Source organism: Danio aesculapii, chromosome 7 (genome assembly GCF_903798145.1).
Source record: "Danio aesculapii chromosome 7, fDanAes4.1, whole genome shotgun sequence".
In the NCBI taxonomy this organism is placed as follows: domain Eukaryota; kingdom Metazoa; phylum Chordata; class Actinopteri; order Cypriniformes; family Danionidae; genus Danio; species Danio aesculapii.
The window spans coordinates 71446280-71466943 of NC_079441.1; the positions used below are offsets into that span (position 1 = coordinate 71446280).

Here is a 20664-nt window from a genome sequence, read left to right on the forward strand (position 1 = left end):
TTTACAATTAAATTATGTTTCAACCAGTGTGCGTGTGTGGTGCTGTGGATTAACTTGAATCACAACAAGCTACAAGGGCAAGCTACAAGGGCAAGCTACTAACATTTCAATGGTAACCTCGCGCACGTAAATTCAAACACTTATGACAGGTGATGGCGAAAAAAAATTCTATGAATTTTCCTACCTTCATACATTGTGATGCGTCATATTTGTTTATTTTTAAGTTGTGCATGGACACAAAAAGGTTTTGTTATATACACACACACACACACACACACAACGGCTCTTTAAAAAATCTATTTGCCAAAAACATCTGAAATGGCTCTTTGCTGAATAAAGGTTCCTGACCCCTGCAATATATTATGGTGCAAAATATCATACAACAACATACAGACATTGCGACAGGCCTACTTGTAATATGTATATAATATGCATCATGAATATGTAATTATATGCATCAGATTTCTATATGGATATCAAAACCACTATCAACTAATCAGTGGCTGATGTTAATGCTTTTTAAAACAAAAATATCAGCATGTAAAATAGAAACGGCACAAATTAATGGCAATCCCAAGCTATTCAATGTTTGTGTTGAATTAGTGATATTAGATCAGTGTTTCCCAACCCTGTTCCTGGAGGCACACCAACAGAACATATTTTGGATGTCTCCCCTATCTCACCCATTCACTTCAGGTGTTGGAGTCTCTTCTAATGTTCTGGTGAGGTGATTCAGGTGTGTTGGATTAGGGAGAGCTTGAAAATGTGTACTGTTGGTGTGCCTTCAGGAACAGGGTTGGGAAACACTGCATTAGATATCATACAAATTCACAATAATTAGCCACAAATTTGCATGTTAATGTAAAATGTTCTCCTGTCAGATCATTTTTATGAACAGAAACCATTATATTGATCACTATTCCTCATTCAGAATCTTACTCCGTTCCTCAAACTGATGTTATGTGAACGGATGCCACTATAAATGTATATATTTTCTATTAAAGATTACAGCTCATATGGTGATTTAAAGTGGTTTAATTAGGTCATATTTTAGGTTAATTCTGTTTACTTGGAGTTGACTTAAATCTGTGCACATTCTCTTGTCAAGTTTTTGTTTTTTAATTTGGCTCATGCACATTTTCAGCCCATTTTCTGTACATGCCATGTTTATAAGTGACCCCAGATCTCTGCTTTTAAATCCATTTTGAGGTCTATGTTAAAGCTGAAACATTGCTTTTGGCTGCTACATTAGACCCAAGACTGGAAACCACCCAAGATGTAGTACCTGATCTACAGTATAAATCAGTGCAAGATCATCTAAAGCTGGCCGAAGAGGATGGAGCAGAGCAGAAAGATGGAGTAGAGCAGCATCAGGCCCAAACCCAGCCTTCGATCCAGCTTCCAGCCGTTCAGATGAACACTCAGGACCTGAAGGAGATACACACACACACACACACTTTTAACACTGTGCGTGCGTGCGTGCGTGTGTGAAATCATCGATGCATTGGTAACACTTCATAATAACTGCACACTATGAATCATTTATTAAGCATTAGCACACAGTTAATCATTTGTTTAGCATTAACTCTACATTAATAGACATTAGTAAGCAGTTTATAAATGCTGTATTCTTGATGTATAAGCACATGAACATTTTCATCCTGTATTAATGATTACATTTCCACTACTATATTAATCATTGCATTATTTACTAGGCAGCTATATAAGAGTAGCTGGATTTTAAGACCATTCAGAATGAGTAAGTAGATTAATTAATAGAAATGACACAAATTCATGGAAATTCATGACTATTTTATGTTTATGAGTTAAATTAGTGGCTAAATTATTCATTTCTACAATCATGAAGGTTTACTGAAAAGCCTTTTTGTTTACGTTGCACATTTTCATCCAAGTAAGACCACAAAATATTCTATAAAGCATTTGTTAAGCATTAACTCGACATTAATAGACATTAGTAAGCAGTATATAAATAAAGCTACAAACGCTGTATTCTTGACATGTATAATGTACTTAATGATTGAGTTTTTCATACTTTATTAATTATTTCATTTTCACTACTACTAAATGTAGTATTGCATTATTTACTAAGGAGTTATTAAAGAGTAGCTGGTGGTTTTTGGGATCATTCACAATGAGTAAGTAAATGATTAATAAACTATTCAAATGAACACATATATAATTATTATTCAGGCATTAAGTAATATTGAATTTGTATGTTAATAAATGCTTCAGTTTTGTGATCTAATCTAAAGTGAGGACTATTTATGCTTTATAAATCCCTTGTGAATGACAATTAAAGGCTCATGTATGTTCCAAAAAGGAAATGAATGGGAGAGTGCTGTTTGTGCCAGTAGATGGCGATGTATGTTTTCCTACTAGCATACTTTTTGGCAGACGCCTTGCGGATTCAACAGCAGGAATGTAACCTAAACAGCTCTGATAAGATGTCAGCGTCACTGTTTTTCTATAACAATGTAATTTTGACCCTAATGTTAATTTCTGCAAGGTGAACGGATCCGCTTTCTATAATATAGTGGATTACTCAGTAAATATACACGATTGACATTAAGACATTAAGAGTCTTTTCTTGACTGTTTCTGTTTGTCTTCCTTTTCAGAAAAATCATATGAACCCTTGTGCATCGTTCAAATTTACAACCCTTTCCTTATGTGCTGGAAGAAAACATCAAAGAAAACACTGAATTGAATCACTGTAAAACTGTATAAGATTATTATTGTTATTAATATTATTTTGCATAAATCTGTTAAATCAGCCTCAGTCCTGATCAAAAATATTTATTTATTTATAATTATTTTCACTCTTTAATTTCCAAGTTTAGGATGTCATGGATTTGTGTAAAAAAGTTAATTGTGAACTGGATATATTTGTACCTTTTATTACAGTCTTGCACATGTGAAAGATCCATAATAACATTAGCTTTCATGCACTGTTAGATTTTTTTTACAGTAAAAATGACAAATGTGACCTCTTCCCAACAGGGAAATCACCAACAATAAAGAATACATAATAAAAATAATAATAATAATGATAATAATCCATAATAATAATAATAATACATAATAATGATAATACATAATACATAATAATAACGATAATAATAATAACGATAATATCAATAATAATAATACATAATAATAATGATAATAATAATAATAATAATAATACATAACAATAATAATGATAATAATAATAACAACAATACATAATAATGATAATAATAATAATACATAATAATAATAATAATGATAATACATAATAATACATAATAATAATAATAATAATGATAATACATAATAATACATAATAATAATAATAATGATAATAATAATACATAATAATAATAATAATAATAATAATAATGATAATATATAATAATACATAATAATAATAATAATAATGATAATACATAATAATACATAATAATAATAATAATGATAATAATAATAATAATAATAATACATAATAATAATAATAATAATAATAATAATAATAATAATAATACATAATAATAATAATAATAATAACAATACATAATAATAATAACAATACACAATAATAATAATAATGATAATAATACATAATAAAAATAATAATAATAACAATACATAATAATAATAATACATAATGATAATAATACATAATAATAATAATACATAATAAAAAATAAAAATAATAATGATAATAATAATACGCTGTCATGGCTTTGCAGTCAAAAATTGTGATTATAATGGAAGTCAATGGGGCAAAAACATCCACCAACATAATGAAAGGGTAGTAAACTTGCCAACACTGTATTAAGTTTTTACATTTTTTAAAAAGCCTTTTGCCAAAATATGTGTCGAAATAAGATTTGTGACCAAAAATCATTTCATTTGCTGAAACAGAGAAAGTTGTGGCCAAATTAAGACTCAAAATCAGCCCAGAGTGGATGAAAACAACCCCAAGTTTAACATAAGGGTTAAAAATATGGGCGCAGTTCAAGATGAAAAGGCATTTATTATTAAGCCATCACGTAACCATCAGTGATGAAAATCAGAAAAGGAAATACTTAAGAAAAAAAGTTCATTTTATAGCACTACTGTCATAAAAGCTTGCAGAGAATCATATGGTGTATGTGCTCACCACATTTACTGAAGAGCTGAGCTTTTGTTTAGAAACTAGGCATTTGGTTCTATTCAGCCACCCATTTTTATTATTATTTCTTTTGTAAATGACTTAATTAAAGCTGTCCAAATGCAAAGGTAGCCGTGTGTATTGATAATTACTGATCTAGGCAATTCCTATTTTTAGGTGTGAATTTTCCAGAAGCAAAAAATAAATACTGCAAACACGTGAAGAGTTGAAGCCATTCTAGAGCTAAATACAGGACAAATGAGGAGGGTTGACAACTATGCTTGTATGCATGTTGTGGTGTTGTGTATTTGCTCACGGTGAGGAAGACTGATGCCAGCAGCAGGACCACAGAATAGACCAGACCCTTATTATTGATGAACACCTGACAAACAACACAGAGAGCCATCAGACATCATCATCTGCACAGTGTGTGTGTGTGTGTGTGTGTGTGTGTGTGTGTGTGTGTGTGTGTGTGGAGTAAATAAAACACTCACTTCTGAGCCGTGATCTACAACTAGTGTCCTCAGAGCCCAGGGGAAGCCCAGACCCAGCAGGATGTCAAAGATGTTGCTGCCGATGGAGTTGGACACCGCCATATCCCCCATACCTGAATCACAGAGACAGTCTTACATGAGTATTTTTATAAACAGGAATGTTTCTGTCCACATGAAGACACAAAGATGCACTGTGATGCACGTTCAGGCCATGTCAAACCAAGAGGTGGAGATAAGATTCTCAGAGTTTTCTTGCACACGGACGTTTCAGTGGTCCAGTTGTCCTCAAATGTATTGGACGGACATTTTTATCATCTATTAGTGTTGACAATAGTTATTCCATCAAGTTGGAAACTACTGTTGCGTGAAGCATTTAGTCAATATGAATACCACATTTTCTTTTTTACTAATAACACATTTTTGGCATCATTATTGCAACCTTGAGTCAAACTCAGTAAGTGATTGGAATTTAACCCTTGTGTACTGATCAGGGGTGCGTTTACCAAACAATGACATCGGCGGCTGAACTATCATAGTGCGATTCTAATTATTCTCTAGTTCCACCTGGGGATACTCATCCTGAGGCCTTCAGACTATGCAGCGCCGCTGATTTAATCCAAGACCAGCGACGAGATGATCCCAAGGTTTCCATAATTCTGGACCAGGCCGTATCCAGAGCAGCTACTGTGGTGGTCATGGAGGAGTGGAGAGCATGAGACTGATTCCTGTGACGCTCCAGGGACAGACGAGTCTTTGCTGAGGTCCAGCATTCTCCAGCGCCTAGACTGCAGCTCTGCACAAGACGTTTGGGCAGTGGAGAAATGGTCGTGCCCAACTGAGCCTGGTTTCTCTCGAGGTTTTTTAATTCTTCACTTTCACAAATTGGTGAAGTTTTTTTCCCTCTCCGCTGTCATCACTGGCTTGCATGGTTCAGGATCTGTAGAGCTGCGCATCGTTGGATTTGCTCTTCAGTGTTTGGACTCTCAGTAGTGATTATTAAACCACACTGAACTGAACTGAACAGAACTGAACTTAAACACTGAAAACTGGACCACACTGTTTCAATTCACTATGATCTTTCACGTGAAGCTGCTTTGACACAATCCATACTGTAAAAGCGCTACACAAATAAAGGTGAAATGAACTGAATTGAATTACGATGCATCTTTTGGGCAAAGAACGATGTAGTGACGAGTGTTTCCCAAAACCCCTAGTTTCTCTGTCACAGATCCATCGCTTGAAGCATGTTAGTTATAGCATAAAATGCCCATAATAATGTTCTAAATGGGGTGGAGTAACAACTTCTTTAGAGAAGAACCTCATCATTTCTTTGTGCAAATTGTATTGTTTTACACAAACACGCATAAATAAAAATAAATAAATAAATAAATTTTAAAAAATCCAATATTAGTTTTGGTAAAAACATGCACTCGTTTTCCATATTAATTGAAATATATGTAAACCGCACTTATTGGGCCAATGTTTCCTTTACAAATATTATTGAGAACATTCCATAATCTATTCTAAAATATAAAATCACTTACAAAAAGCTAACACGTACTCTAATATCATATATAAATCATATAAATAAATAAATAAATAAATAAATGAGGTGTAAATAAATAAATTTATTAAGAAATGAAATGTAATATTTATTATTTATTAGGAAATGAAATATTCTACTTTAATAATATTAATGATGATGATGATGATTATTATTAAGTAGGATATTGTTTATTTATTTTTTTTAAGTCTACTTTTACAATTTGACACATGTAAACCACTGCAGAAATGTTCTAACCAGCCGGCCCGTCACATACAGTACAGATACTTCATAAATAACCCACTATAAATTAAAAGCATTAACATATGCTGTGTTTTTTTTTTTTACAAGCTTTGGAGACGTAAGGTAAATTCCACTTTTCAATAATAGGTCACCTATAGCTTTCGTCATGAGGCTTTCGTGTTCAAAATGACATCAATGTTTTCAAAGTGCACTATGAAGGGAGCACAATTGTAAACATGAAGATCGCTAAAACTGATCTGTAAAAATAGTTAGCAAATTACACATAAGAGAGATGAGCTTAATGCTTTATTATTTTTAATCATTCCATGTTTAAATGTTAGAATGTTCTAAATGAATAGGGCATAGGGGGGGAAAACTGGGAATAGAACACAGCCAGGAACTCTGTTTCTAACTACAGCTCCAGAGGAGTAGTTGCAAGCATACAAGTTTGCGAATGTTCATTGGATTTGGAAAACGGCAAATCAACAAACTATGTTTGTAACGACGGAACTTGCAACCTTAGTTCGCTAACAGTGGTTTTCGGAAACGCACCCCAGATTGACTCCCCTTATATATTATAATGGAAGTCAATAGGGCAAAAACAGCCCAATAATATAATGAATGAGTAGTCAATGCCCTGAGTGTTTTGTATTGAGTGTACTGACAAATCGTCACCTTAGAATTATAAGGTTCTGTCTGACATTTTTGTCAAAATGTAATGATTGCCATATTCTTATTAAATGACAACGTATTTACATTATGAGATGTTTTTTATTAAGTTGTTTACATTTTAAGACTTCTTATTTTGAAAGCAAATGTTACACACACACTGTTTGCTATATGGATTGCAAAAACTTTGAAGCTCGATATCTCAAAATCATTCAGAACGCAGACAGAACCTTATAATTCAAAGGTGACGAAATTCCAAAGCATTTCCCCAAAATATGCATCAAAATAATATTTATCACCAAACATCATTCCATTTGCTGAAATACAGAGAACAGAGAAAGTTAAGGCCAAATTAAGCCTCAAAATCCCCCGAGAGTGGATGAAAACGACCCAACAGCACACAAGGGTTAAAAGAGATGAATAAGGTATTAGTCAACAAATACACACATATTTAAGATTTTTCTGTGCATACCTTGACGGGCAACGATGAGGCTTGCCATGCAGTCAGGCACACTGGTGCCAGCAGCCAGAAACGTGATTCCCATGATGTAGTCGGGAATATCGAGTGTGTAACTGATGATGGTGACCTGCATGCATAATCATACAAATCTGATCAGAAAGACTGGCGTGTGTAGTAGGATTGATTTATTCTTAGCTTGATCTTACCATCCACACCATGAGGTAGGAGAAAATAGCAATCCAGAAAGTTGAAGCAATAAAGGTGATCATGAACCAGCGATGCCAGCGTGGGAGGATGCAGTTTGGTACAGTAAAATACAGTAAAACACCCAGCGGCCAGGACACCAGCCACTTCAGACGCGCACTGCAGCCCGCTAATGCACACACACACACACACACACACAAATTCACATTCAGACGTGAAATAAACAGTCTTTACTTGTCATTTTATGGACATAATAACAATAACAAATGTCCACCACATTATTTTTATATAAATAAATGATTCAGATAAGTGTGGTTTATTTATAAACTAATTTCGAGAGGATCACGTGCTTATGATCAACATGGCTGGTTTCTCATTAACTCCATAATCTGACCTATTAGATGGTTACGGAAGCATTATAAATAACCAGAGCTTTTCACTCCAGTTATCTTCGTCTTGAAGCTTCCCCCTCCTTCCACCCCTACTTCCTCCCCCTATTCCAATAGGGGGCGACACGGTGGCCCAGTGGCTAGCACTGTTGCCTCACAGCAAGAACACCGCTGGTCTAACCTCCTATCAGGCTGGTTGGTGTTTCTGTACGGAGTTTACATGTTCTCCCCGTGTTTGCGTGGGCTTCCCCCGGGTTCCCCTGTTTCCTCCCACCGTCCAAAAACAAACCATAGCCAATCAACTAAACCAATTATCACCTAAGACGACCTTAGTTTACACTTCTCACACGGCGACAAGCAGGGGAGTTCTTGAGACCTACCTGAGCTCGGACTCCCCTCTCGCCCTTCTAATGGGAGGGAGCCCCGGGCTCGAGGATATTACGAGCTCAGGGCTCTCTCCCGGGACAGCATGCCAAATACGCTTATTGATTATCAGCTAAGTGTGAACTCTTGAAAGGTAAAACATTAGCAAATTTTAAAACTATGATTAATAAATGCTGTACAAGTATTGTTCATTATTAGTTATTATAACCATGTTTTAATGCGCAATTTGTTTATCCAGTTTCGTGTAGTAAAATAAAAGTAATGGAATAAAATTAATAGCGCTGGACAAAGATTGGTCCCACTTTATTTTGATGGTCCGTTTGTTGAATTAAGTTACATTACATCTACATGCCAGCTAATTCTTATTAGATTATAAGTAGACTGTTGGGTTAGGGTTAGGGTTAGTGTAAGTTGACATGTGCTTGTAAAGTGTCTTATAGTCAGTTAAATGTCTGTTGAAGGAGCAGTATCAGCAGATATTAAGCAGACAGTCTACTAATACTCAAATGGACCATCAAAATAAAGTGTTACCCAAAGATTAAACACATCCAAAATATGTTTGTTTTATTTTTTACATAATATATGTGTATAGTGGGCAGCATGGAGGCTATGTGGTTGTCTCACAGCAAAAAGGTCGCTGTTTCGAGTCCCGGCTGAGTCAGTTGGCATTTCTGTGTGGCGTTTGCATGTTCTCCCTGTGTGGGTGTGGGTTTCCTCTGGGTGCTCTGGTTTCCCCCCCCCAGTCCAAACACATGTGCTATAGGGAATTGAATAAACTAAATTGGCTGTTGTGGATGAGTGTGTATAAATGTTTCCCAGTGCTGGGTTGCAGCTGGAAGGGCATCCGCTGCGTAAAACATATGCTGGATAAGTTGGCGGGTCATTCCGCTGTGGCGGAATAAAGGGACTAAGCTGAAGAAAAATTAATGAATGTGTGTGTATTTCTTTTGTGTATATGAATACACACATGCATGCATATATTCGAGAAAAAGTTTATTATATTTAGATAAAATATGTGTGTATATGATACAAATTATATATACATGTGACAAACCTTTAGTTTTTTATGTATGTTTATGTATCACATATATAAAACACACACACACATATATATTATGGCAAAATAAATATTTATTTTAGATGTGGTTAATCGTGATTAATGTTTGCCCAGCAAGAAAAATTTAAAAATACAATCATATGTGTGACTCTATACAGATTAAAAAGAAAATTCATTAAAGACAATTAATAATGCAAAGAGGGATCACGTTGGCGCAGCGGGTAGCACAATCGCCTCACAGCAAGAAGGTTGGTAGTTCAAGCCTCGGCTGGGTCAGTCGGCATTTCTGTGTGGCGTTGTTTGCATGTTCTTCCCATGTTGGCGTGGGTTTCCTCTGGTTTTTATAGGTGAATTGGGTAAGCTAAATTGGCCGTAGTGTATGTGTGTGATTGAGCGTCTATGGGTGTTTCCCAGTGATGGGTTGCAGCTGGAAGGGCATCCGCTGCATAAAACATGCTGGATAAGTTGGCGGTTCATTCCGCTGTGGCAGATTATTAAAGGGACTAAGCCGAAAAGAAAATGAATGAAATAATGCAAAGAAAGTTTGCAAATAATGGTGTTTATAACGGATTTATGGAAAGTATTTTGTCTTGTAACTAGGACTGTCACGATGAGGAGTTTTTGTTGTGTATTATACAGTGCTCAGCATAATTGAGTTCACCCCATTTTGAAAATTAATATAGGCAGTGTATTTTGGTGCATTCAAACAAAATATATATATAAGATATATTTATTAAAATAATATTTTAGTCACCAAACATATTTAGAAATCGAAAGATAAAACAATTAAACTCAAGCAAAATATTGCAAAAAAATGACAACCTACAAAATTTCAACTAAATGTTTCACATTTTTTGCTTCTCTTGATTTTTCCTCTTTTTTCTACAGCATTTCTATAGTTTTTTGACTGTTATCGTAAGTTATTTTGCTAATTTTTTTAATGAATTTTGTTATTTTTTTTACTTTAACTGAACTTGTTATTTACACTGAACAAAAATATAGTTATTTTGTTAAAGTAAATCAAGGTTTATACCATCATACACTGAAAATAAAGCCAGTTAATGAACAGTTTCCATATTTTGTGATTAATTTTCCTTTTATTTCTGGTTATGAATTGCATTATGGGATGTTGATCTCTGTTCTGTCACTTCTGATGGTGAAAATTCAACTCTACAGTTTAACAAGGTGACTTTTATTGACATTTTAGTAAATAATATAATGTACAAGATATAATATCTGGAGAAGTCTGTCAAATAACAGAAAATGTGCTGGCAGTTTATTACAAGGCTTTTGTAGCGTAATATACAACACCAACCCAGCCAATATAGCACTGCAAACTATTAAAATTCTCAATAAAAAATCACCTTTTCTAACTTTTTAAGGTTAAAAATTGTTTGAAGAAAGATTAAAATCCCATAATGCAATTAAATAAACGAGACAAATAAAAACATGAATCACCAAATACAGAAAACTGCCAATTTCCGGATATTTTTAACAGCGCACAGCACATATGAATAGTTATATACTGTGTTTGATGTGTACTGACCAGGGATATGGAGCGGCCTGAAGATCTGGTCTTCGTCTTCATCGTCTTCCTCAGGCTGAGTGTTCTCCACCTCCAGCATCACTCCTGTGTTTCCGTCCTCCAGCGTCTGCTGAGCTTCAACATTTCCACCGTTCACCATTCCTCTGGAGCTCTTCACTGAGCCCCGGCTCGACCTGTTCTCCTTCAGCAGCCTCTGTCTCTGAAAACAACACACACAATCACATTTATAAGCACTGACTTCTAGATTTTCAGTTACACGCACAAATAAATTACATTGTGAATTATTAGTAGTATTTCTAATACATTTTCTCTGTTTTAATGTTTTACTCAGTTTGACTATTTTTTGGGTCAAATGAATGCATCTTTGGTGTGCATAAGTAAGTCAGATATGAAAATTCTACATACTGATGACTGGAACTGTGAGTAAATCCTAAAACAATAGCTTTCTACAGAGACTTACATGAAAGAAAGATAATTTTCCAGAATTTTCAGGTGTGTATTATTAAAAATAAATAAATAAAAGATTGGTATAGAGTTTTTTTGTATACAGTATATTATTCCATATGCTGCTTATAGATAATCCCTACTGAAACATGTATTATTAAAAACAACGACGCCTGCATGAAGCATTTCTATTCACTTTGAATTCTACCATCGTGATTTTCAGTTGGCATTTGTTATTGACTGCTCATTTGAAAGGAAGTGATTTCCTGTACTGAACAGCATATAAAAAACAGAACTGGTGCTGACCTCGCTGATGAGCATGCGTCCGGCCATGGAGAGGCGTGTGCGCGGAGAGAAGTGTGGAGTGATCATGACGCGCAGACCAGCCTCTGGGAAGGAGAGCTGATGAGGCCTTAATATGAGGAGCTCGTCCACCATCAACACTGAAGAGTCCTGAGCAGAGCCTGCGGGAGCTCAACACACACACACACACATGCACACCCACACACACACACACATGCACACACACGCACACACACGCACACGCGCACACACACGCACACACGCACACACACACACACACACACAAGCAAACATGCATACACAAACACGCGCAAACATGCAGAAACGAACATGCAAGCACGCACACAAATGCACACACAAACACACGCACAGAAATACACACAAATGCATGCACGCAAAACGCAGACACACACGCACACAAACAAATGCACACACACACACACACACACGTGCGCACACAAACGCACGCACAGATATACACAAATGCATGCACGCAAAACGCAGACACACAAATGCACACACGCGCACACACACACACACGCACGCACGCACACAAATGCATGCAGGCAAAATGTAGACACACACAAACAAACGCACGCAGGCACACAAATGCACGCACACACACAAACGCATGCACACAAACAAACGCAAGCACACACACATGCACACAAACGCACACACGCACGCACGCAAATGTACACACACACAAACGCACACAAACATGCACACAAAAACACATACAAACACATGCAAGCACAAACACACACACAAATGCACGCACAAACGCCCACCAGGCACGCACGCATAAAGGCATATGCACACACACACAAACACACGCATGCACACATACACACATGAACATGCACGCACACACAAACACATGCACAAAGGAACACAAACACATGCATGCACAAATGCACACACACATACATACAAACAAACACACACACACACACACACACACATCACTACAAACACTGCTACTGTACTGCTTAACTGCTACTGTACAGGCTTACAATCACCTATAAAGTGCGGCACTTCTTTTATTGTTGCACTATTGGCATGTAAAGCATCACCTCACCTCCAGAATGAAGACTTGATCACTCATTTTACCCTCTCTGTCATCTTTTCTTCAGTCAGATAGACAGAAATAAAGTGTTGGTGTTGAAAACATGCAGGATTTTTCTACATATCGTGAACTTCTGTGGTGCCTAATGGTTTGAACTTCCTAATTGCAGTTTGAGTGCAATTTGAAAAGGCTTTAAATCTTCTCAGCTGAGAAACAAGCAAAACAATCTGTCATTTCCTTTAAAGGGCACATACTGTAGTTGACCTCTTTTTTATGATTTAATAATAATATTATGGCTCTTCTGAGTGTGTCAGTTCAGGTTCAGTTTAAAACACAATTCAGATTGTTTTATTATAATGTGTTAAAAAGTGTCATGTTGGGGGCGTGTCCACAGCTCGCTGATTTATGGGTGTGTTGCTTCACATGTAAATTAGTTTCGGCTTCCCGCCAACGTAACAAGGGGGCGGGGCCATGAGCTCACCCGCTCTGCATTTGCAACAGAGTCTGAGAGGCAGACAGAGAAGGAGCTGGAGTGAGAGGTACAGCAGTCAGTCGTACATGTACGACTCGGACACAGACCAAGCAGAGAGTACAAAATCATTTGTGTCTTTGTACAGTTTTACAGCCAACTGTGTGCTAGTTTCAAGTGCTGAGCTTGTACACAGAAACTAATAACCACGCACACTGAATTAACTTTGACTGAGGCACCGGATGCGCCACTCGAAGCCGCGACACGGCACACCAGACACTCTCTGTGGCGCGGCAGAGACATGAAGTGTCCCGAATCGTCGCGCCACGCATTTTTGAATTCTAAACATAGGTTTCTGCAGCGGTCCGCGGCGCCCAGCCGTCGACTTGAGTGTACCCTGATAGAAACCTATGTTTATAATTCTAAAACGCATGCTAGTTAAGATCACAGGGAGCTTCTGGGATCGCGAGAAATGCAAACGGCTGAAGTATAAGGTAGACTCAATGAGAAGTACACATGTTTGCAAACCTACCTAAAGATACAACCAATAATTCCGATTAGAGCGATAATGTGGAGAATATTGATCTTGTGTTGAGCCCAATGAGCCTTGCATCTGAAAATAGAGCTAGCGTGTTCCTTTAGTGATATCGCTTCGACTCACGCTGAAAATGGCGGACGCGAATCAACAAACTGAGGATATGATGACACGCCTGTCAATTCACGAGTTCATACTTGCAATAGTTTCAGAATAAAGCGTATTTGGCGTCGGGGAGCTCGGGGAAGACACCCAAACTCGAGTTATTCCTCTTATCAGGAAACAAAGAGGAATTGGGATTCGAGCGAAGTATCTAGCCCGGCCCCAGAACGCTCCCCCCGGGATTGTAATGCTTAAGAGGTGAGGTGACGGGGTGGTGAAGGGATGCTAAAGTCGTAAGATGCTGCAGGTAAGACAGCTTTGGTATATATAGGGGTTTGGTCAAGAACTGATTGGATAATAGAATAATTGTCAATGACGTATTTGATACTGAAACTTCTGCGCGTGCTCCTCCCGAAATTTGTTTATAAAACATCACTCAATATTGGTGGGCAGGGGGACCGCTCTCCTACGTAAAGTTGCGGTCGGTTTGAAAACCGTTCCAATTGGTCCACCGTTTTTTATGTTGTTAAATTGAAAAAAAAGCACTGGGTGTGTATATATACGGTATATGACGGTCTATACACCATACATGCACATATGTCTGCCCAAACAGCTTGAAAAGTAAATTTTTTACCATAGGTGCTCTTTAAAGATGTTGTGGTTAAAAAGTACATACATTGTTTTTTATACAAATGGCTGCTTATTCTGCTAGGTCGGACCCTTTAAAGGGTGAAACTATTTATTATGCTCAAACTATTGTATTTTATCTTTCACCGAAGAAAGAAAGAAATGAACTCGGATGAGAAGGGGGTGATCGGGTTATTTAATTCTGGAAGTAAACTAATCCTAAACGTGCTGTATTCAGCTTCATTTCAATGCTATACAAGAACAACAATACTGCATCTTATCCTGTCTAATACCTTTCCTCAGCAGCACCATGGACGTGTTGCCGTTCGCTCCCACTTCTTCTGCCTCTTTATCTCTGGATGTTTCTCTGCGTACACAACACTGACCTGGACCACCACACGATCTCTGGACAAAACTGGCAATCTGACTGTTAAACCTGTAAAGGAGATGATCAAGGCAAAAACATCGATCAATGGTTTGAGTTTTTGTGTCTGAGAAACCACAAAACTACACTAAAATTAATTTCACTGCAGCACAAACTAAGCCTCATATATAATACATTCATTTCATCAAAAATACTAGCATGACGTCTAGTTTTTGAGGATCTTTCGGTCTACTTCACTTTGTCAGGCCTATTTAGGTGATTTCTGTGGTTTTAACAGGGGGGCAAACACTTTTTCACACAATGCCATGTAGTTTTGGATTTGGTTTTCCATTAATATTGAAAAACCTTCATTTAAAACGGCATGATGTCAGGACTTCGGTCTTGTTAATTCTTGTTTTGGTGGCAGAGCCCAGACACTAGTCCTGTCATGTCTTGTATGTTGTGCTCGGCTCGAGTTTTCTTGGGTCGAGTGCTTATTTTCTGTCATTGTGTGTCTTCATCTTTGTATGAGCGCCGTCTTGTCTGCGCACACTTCCACTTAATAATAATAATAATAATTCCTTACATTTATATAGCACTTTTCTGGGCACTCAAATCACTGGATGACGCGACGGCAGCCATTTTGCGCCAGACCGCACACCACACACCTGCTAATTGGTGGAGAGGAGACAGAGTGATGAAGCCAATTATGATATGGGGATGATTAACAGGCCATGATGGACATAGGCTAGTGGGCAGATTTGGCCAGGATGCCAGGGTGAAACCCCTACTCTTTTTTGAAGGACATCCTGGGATTTCTAACGACCACAGAGAGTCAGGACCTCGGTTTAACGTCTCATCTGAAAGACGGCGCTAACTGAGGACCATGGAATCCCAGTCACAATACTGGGGCATTAGGACCCACAGAGACTGCAGGTTGACCGCCCCCTGCTGGCCTCGCAAACACCACTTCAGGCAGCAACCTGGCTTTCCCGTGTTGCCCCCTAAATTAAATATCAATATCAATAAAAAGCATTTTTGCACATTTACCAGTTTCATAACTGACTATATTCTTCAAATATCTCCATGTTTCTCTCTCTCTCTCTCTCTCTCCTATAAACAACAATTCCTTCAAAACACAGTGCACTCTTTATCTTTTCACATACATACATTTACAGGCATGTTTATATGAGATAAACATGCACCATTTCATACCATCAACATGCAACCAAACATTTTTCAGTTTCCGTCCTCCTGTTAAACAGAGCAGTGGTGTTTATCTGAGGCTTCGACAGCTCAAGTCTCACCAATGGCCTTAAAAGGTGTTTAATGAAGAGATTGTTGTCTTCTAGAAGATTCTTATCTCTCTGTACAACTCTGCTACTCAGCCAGACTCATTTCTAAACAACAAATGAAGCATGCTCCTCTCGCTAGCACTGATGCAAGTAATGTCGCACATTAGACTGGATGTGGAGGATCTTAATGGGCCTCTCACAATAATCGATATGTCAACTTATCGTGCTATACATGGACATTAGTTAATAATTTTTTGTTATGCAATATATTTTACTCATCATTTTCATCATTATCACTCATCAACATGTTTTAGCTACTGTTAGTGTGCTGCTACCATGTTACCATATTGTTAGACGGAATAAGTTTGCTGCTAATATGTTTAATCACACTGCTTGCATGAGCTAACATGTTATTAGCATGTTTAACATGAGGGTTGCAAGGTTAACACGCTACAATTATGGTTGGCTGATTAGCATAGCTAACATAGTCATTGCGAATTTGATTTTATAGCACATGGCTAATATGTTTTAGCTATTGTTAGCCTGCCATGTTTTTAACATCATTATTTAGTATGCTGCTACCATGCTTACCTTATTGCTATCATGAATTAGCTTGCTGTTACTATGTTTATCACATTGTTTGCATGACTTAACATGTTTTAGCATGTTTAGCATGAGGGTTGCAAATTTAACATGCTACAAGTATGGTTAGCTGATTAGCATTGCTAACAGTCATTGTGAATTTGCTTTTATAGCACATGGCTAACATGTTTTAGCTACTGTTACCATGTTTTTACATCATCATTATATAGTATGCTGCTACCATGTTTACCATATTGCTATCATAAATAAGCTTGCTGCTACTATGTTTTACACATGGTAGTGTGTTTAGCATGAGGGTTGCAAGGTTAACATGCTACAAGTATGGTTGGCTGATTAGCATAGCTAACATAGTCATTGTGCATTTGATTTTATAGCACATGACTAACATGTTTTAGCTATTGTTAGCCTGCCATGTTTTTAACATCATTATTTAGTATGCTGCTAACATGCTTACCTTATTGCTATCATGAATTAGCTTGCTGTTACTATGTTTATCACATTGTTTGCATGACTTAACATGTTTTAGCATGTTTAGCATGAGGGTTGCAAAGTTAACATGCTACAAGTATGGTTAGCTGATTAGCATTGCCAACACAGTCATTGTGAATTTACTTTTATAGCACCTGGCTAACATGTTTTAGCTCCTGTTACCATGTTTTTAACATCATCATTATATAGTATGCTGCTACCATGTTTACCATATTGCTATCATGAATAAGCTTGCTGCTACTATGTTTTACACATGGTAGTGTGTTTAGCATGAGGGTTGCAAGAATAACATGCTACAAGTATGGTTGGCTGATTAGCATAGCTAACATAGTCATTGTGAATTTGATTTTATAGCACATGGCTAACATGTTTTAGCTATTGTTAGCCTGCCATGTTTTTAACATGATCATTATTTAGTGTGCTGCTACCATGTTACCATATTGCTAGCATGAAATTGCTTGCTGCTACTATGTTTATCACATTGTTTGCATGATTCAACATTTTATTAGCATGAGGATTGCAAGTTTAACACTCCAAGTATGGCTATCTGATTAGCATAGCTAACAAGGTCGTTGTGAATTTACTTTTATAGCACGTGGCTAACATGTTTTAGCTACTGTTACCATGTTTTAACGTCATCATTATTTAGTATGCTGGTACCAAGTTTACCTTATTGCTATCATGAATTAGCTTACTGTTACTATGTTTATCACATGTTATTGTGTTTAGCATGAGGGTTGCAAGGTTAACATGCTACAAGTATGGTTAGCTAATTAGCATAGTCAACATGGTCATTGTGAATTTGCTTTTATAGCACATGGCTAACATGTTTAGCTACTCTTACCATGTTTTTAACATCACTATTATTTAGTGAGCTTCTATCATGTTACCACATTGCTAGCATGAATTAGTATGCTGCTACTATGTTTATCATATTGTTAGCATTAATCAACAAGTTGGTATCATGTTTAGCATGAGGGTTGCAAGGCTAACACAATACTAGCATGGTGAACTGATTAAAATGGGTAACATGGTCATTGTGAATTTGCATATTCATAGCACATAGTGATTATGTTTCAGCTACTGTTAGCAACCATGTTTTAACACTTGCATTTATTAGTATGCTACTACCATATTTACAGTGTTATTAACATGAATTAGTATACTGCTAAATTGTTTACATTTTCCGAAAAATTTGCATGATGCTACCATGGTTAGCACATTGCTAGCATAATTAGCTAATTGTTAACATCTCTTCAATATGTTTATCATGTAGCTATCATAGATTTGCATGTTGCTAGCATATTTATACCACATGGCTAATATATTTAGCTCATGTTAACATGTTTTTTTTAACATATTAAAACCATTTAACATGTTTCAGGTCATTTAATTTGCAAAACATAAATCCCTACAATAATAAAACACAGCTAATCAAGTCTTCGGTCAAGAGAGTGTGACGAGGAGCAGCATTATACTCACTTCATGATGAGGATATAGACTCCATACATGGAGATCAGCAGCATAGATTCCCACCTGTAACAGTGCATCATAGCATTCAGAGATTATTAAAACCACCACAATGTAGGAAGATATTCACTTTCTAATGCTAACTTACCATACAACTCTTTCATCAAAGATAACCTATAGCAGAAGAAAAACAGAATAAGAGTAGAGCTACTATCTTCATGGCTTAAGATTGTGTTGTATATACACAGACGCACTGACCAGAATCAATGCCAATACTGAGAAGATGTAGTACAGTGAGTCTCTGAACATGGACCACCAGGTAAGGACCACTGTCTAGGACACAAATGAACATATACAGCATGTTACTGAATAAACACTCACTGTGGTGTTACGAGCGGCCAATAATATACTTATTTACAAGTGCTCACTTAACACTTTAGATGTGCCTCTTCTTAATTTTATTTCATGGGCACTTTAAGGAAGAGAGTACATTTTGATATGTATATAGTAGTTCTTGTTATAAACAATGCATCTTTGCACTTCATTATTTTGTAAACATTCATTTGCCCCAATAGACTTTAATCAAATACCATACTCTTCTCTCCCCCTCAAAACTATTTTTTCATTTAGGGCGGGGCTATCAATCATTTAGGGCAGGGCTATCAGCCATTTAGGGTGGGGCTATTAGTCCTCTAGGGAGGGGCTATCAGTCCTTTAGGGCATGGTTATCAGTCATTTAGTGCAGGGCTATCAGTCATTTAGGGCGGGGCTATCAGTCCTTTAGGGTGGGGATATCAGTAACGTAGGGCGGAGCTGTCAGTATTTTAGGACGGGGCTTTTAACCATTTAGGGGAGGGCTATCAGCAATTTAGGGAGGGGCTATCAGAGTTTAGGGTATGGTTATCAGTCATTTAGGGCAGGGCTATCAGCCATTTGGGGAAAGTCTATCAGTCCTTTAGGGCGTGGTTATCAGTCATTTATGGCAGGGCTATCAGTCCTTTAGGGCATGGTCATCAGTCATTTAGGGCAGGGCTATCAGTCCTTTAGGGCGTGGTTATCAGTCATTTAGGGCACGGCTATCAGTCCTTTAGGGCATGGTTATCAGTCATTTAGGGCAGGGCTATCAGTCATTTAGGGCATGGTTATCGGTGGGGATATCAGTTATGTAGGGTGGGGTTATCAGTACTTTAGGGAGGGGCTATCAGTCCTTTAGGGCATGCTAATCAGTCTCTTAGGGCGTGGTTAACAGTCATTTAGGGCAGGGCTATCAGTCCTTTAGGGAGGGGCTATCAATTTTGTAGGGCGGGGCTATCTGTGTGTGTCTCATGTTGCTCTGAATTCGTCCATTCATCAATTTTCCTTCATTTTGTTACTTTCAACATTTTCAACATTACATTTTGTTGTCTTTCAACAACCCGATCAGTTCCCAAAGAATTAAATCATGCCTTTATTTCTCAATTCAGTACTGTTTAAAGGGGATGTGCATTACGATGGGCAAACTAATCCAGGGATGGGCAAACTTGATCTTGGAGGGCCGGTGTCCCTGCAGACTTTTGCACCAACCCTAATCAAACACACCTGCCTGCAGCTTTCTAGTGATCTTGAAGACACTGATTAGAGTGTTCAGGTGTGTTTGACTAGTGTTGGAGCAAAAGTCTGCAGGGACACCGGCCCTCCAGTATTAATTTCGCCCTTTCCCGATCTAATCTAATCCATTTTATGATGACTTTAAACTTTAATAGTCAAATTT

At 37.3% G+C, this 20664-nt stretch overlaps 1 protein-coding gene across 1 annotated transcript in view; it reads right to left on the minus strand.

Annotated features, from left to right (window-relative positions):
• Positions 1-307: 307 nt before the first annotated feature.
• Positions 308-20664, minus strand: part of LOC130232510 (sodium/potassium/calcium exchanger 3) — a 50077-nt gene continuing 29720 nt past the window's right edge. The window contains exons 7-17 of the mRNA XM_056462460.1: positions 19173-19247; positions 19063-19088; positions 18927-18980; positions 14987-15129; positions 11895-12061; positions 11145-11343; positions 7771-7937; positions 7577-7691; positions 4650-4762; positions 4472-4537; positions 308-1428 (exon numbers count right to left, since the gene is read on the minus strand). Of these exons, the coding sequence (XP_056318435.1) occupies positions 1318-1428; positions 4472-4537; positions 4650-4762; positions 7577-7691; positions 7771-7937; positions 11145-11343; positions 11895-12061; positions 14987-15129; positions 18927-18980; positions 19063-19088; positions 19173-19247 (1236 nt within the window). The 3' untranslated portion in view covers positions 308-1317. The remainder of the gene's footprint in view (positions 1429-4471; positions 4538-4649; positions 4763-7576; positions 7692-7770; positions 7938-11144; positions 11344-11894; positions 12062-14986; positions 15130-18926; positions 18981-19062; positions 19089-19172; positions 19248-20664) is intronic.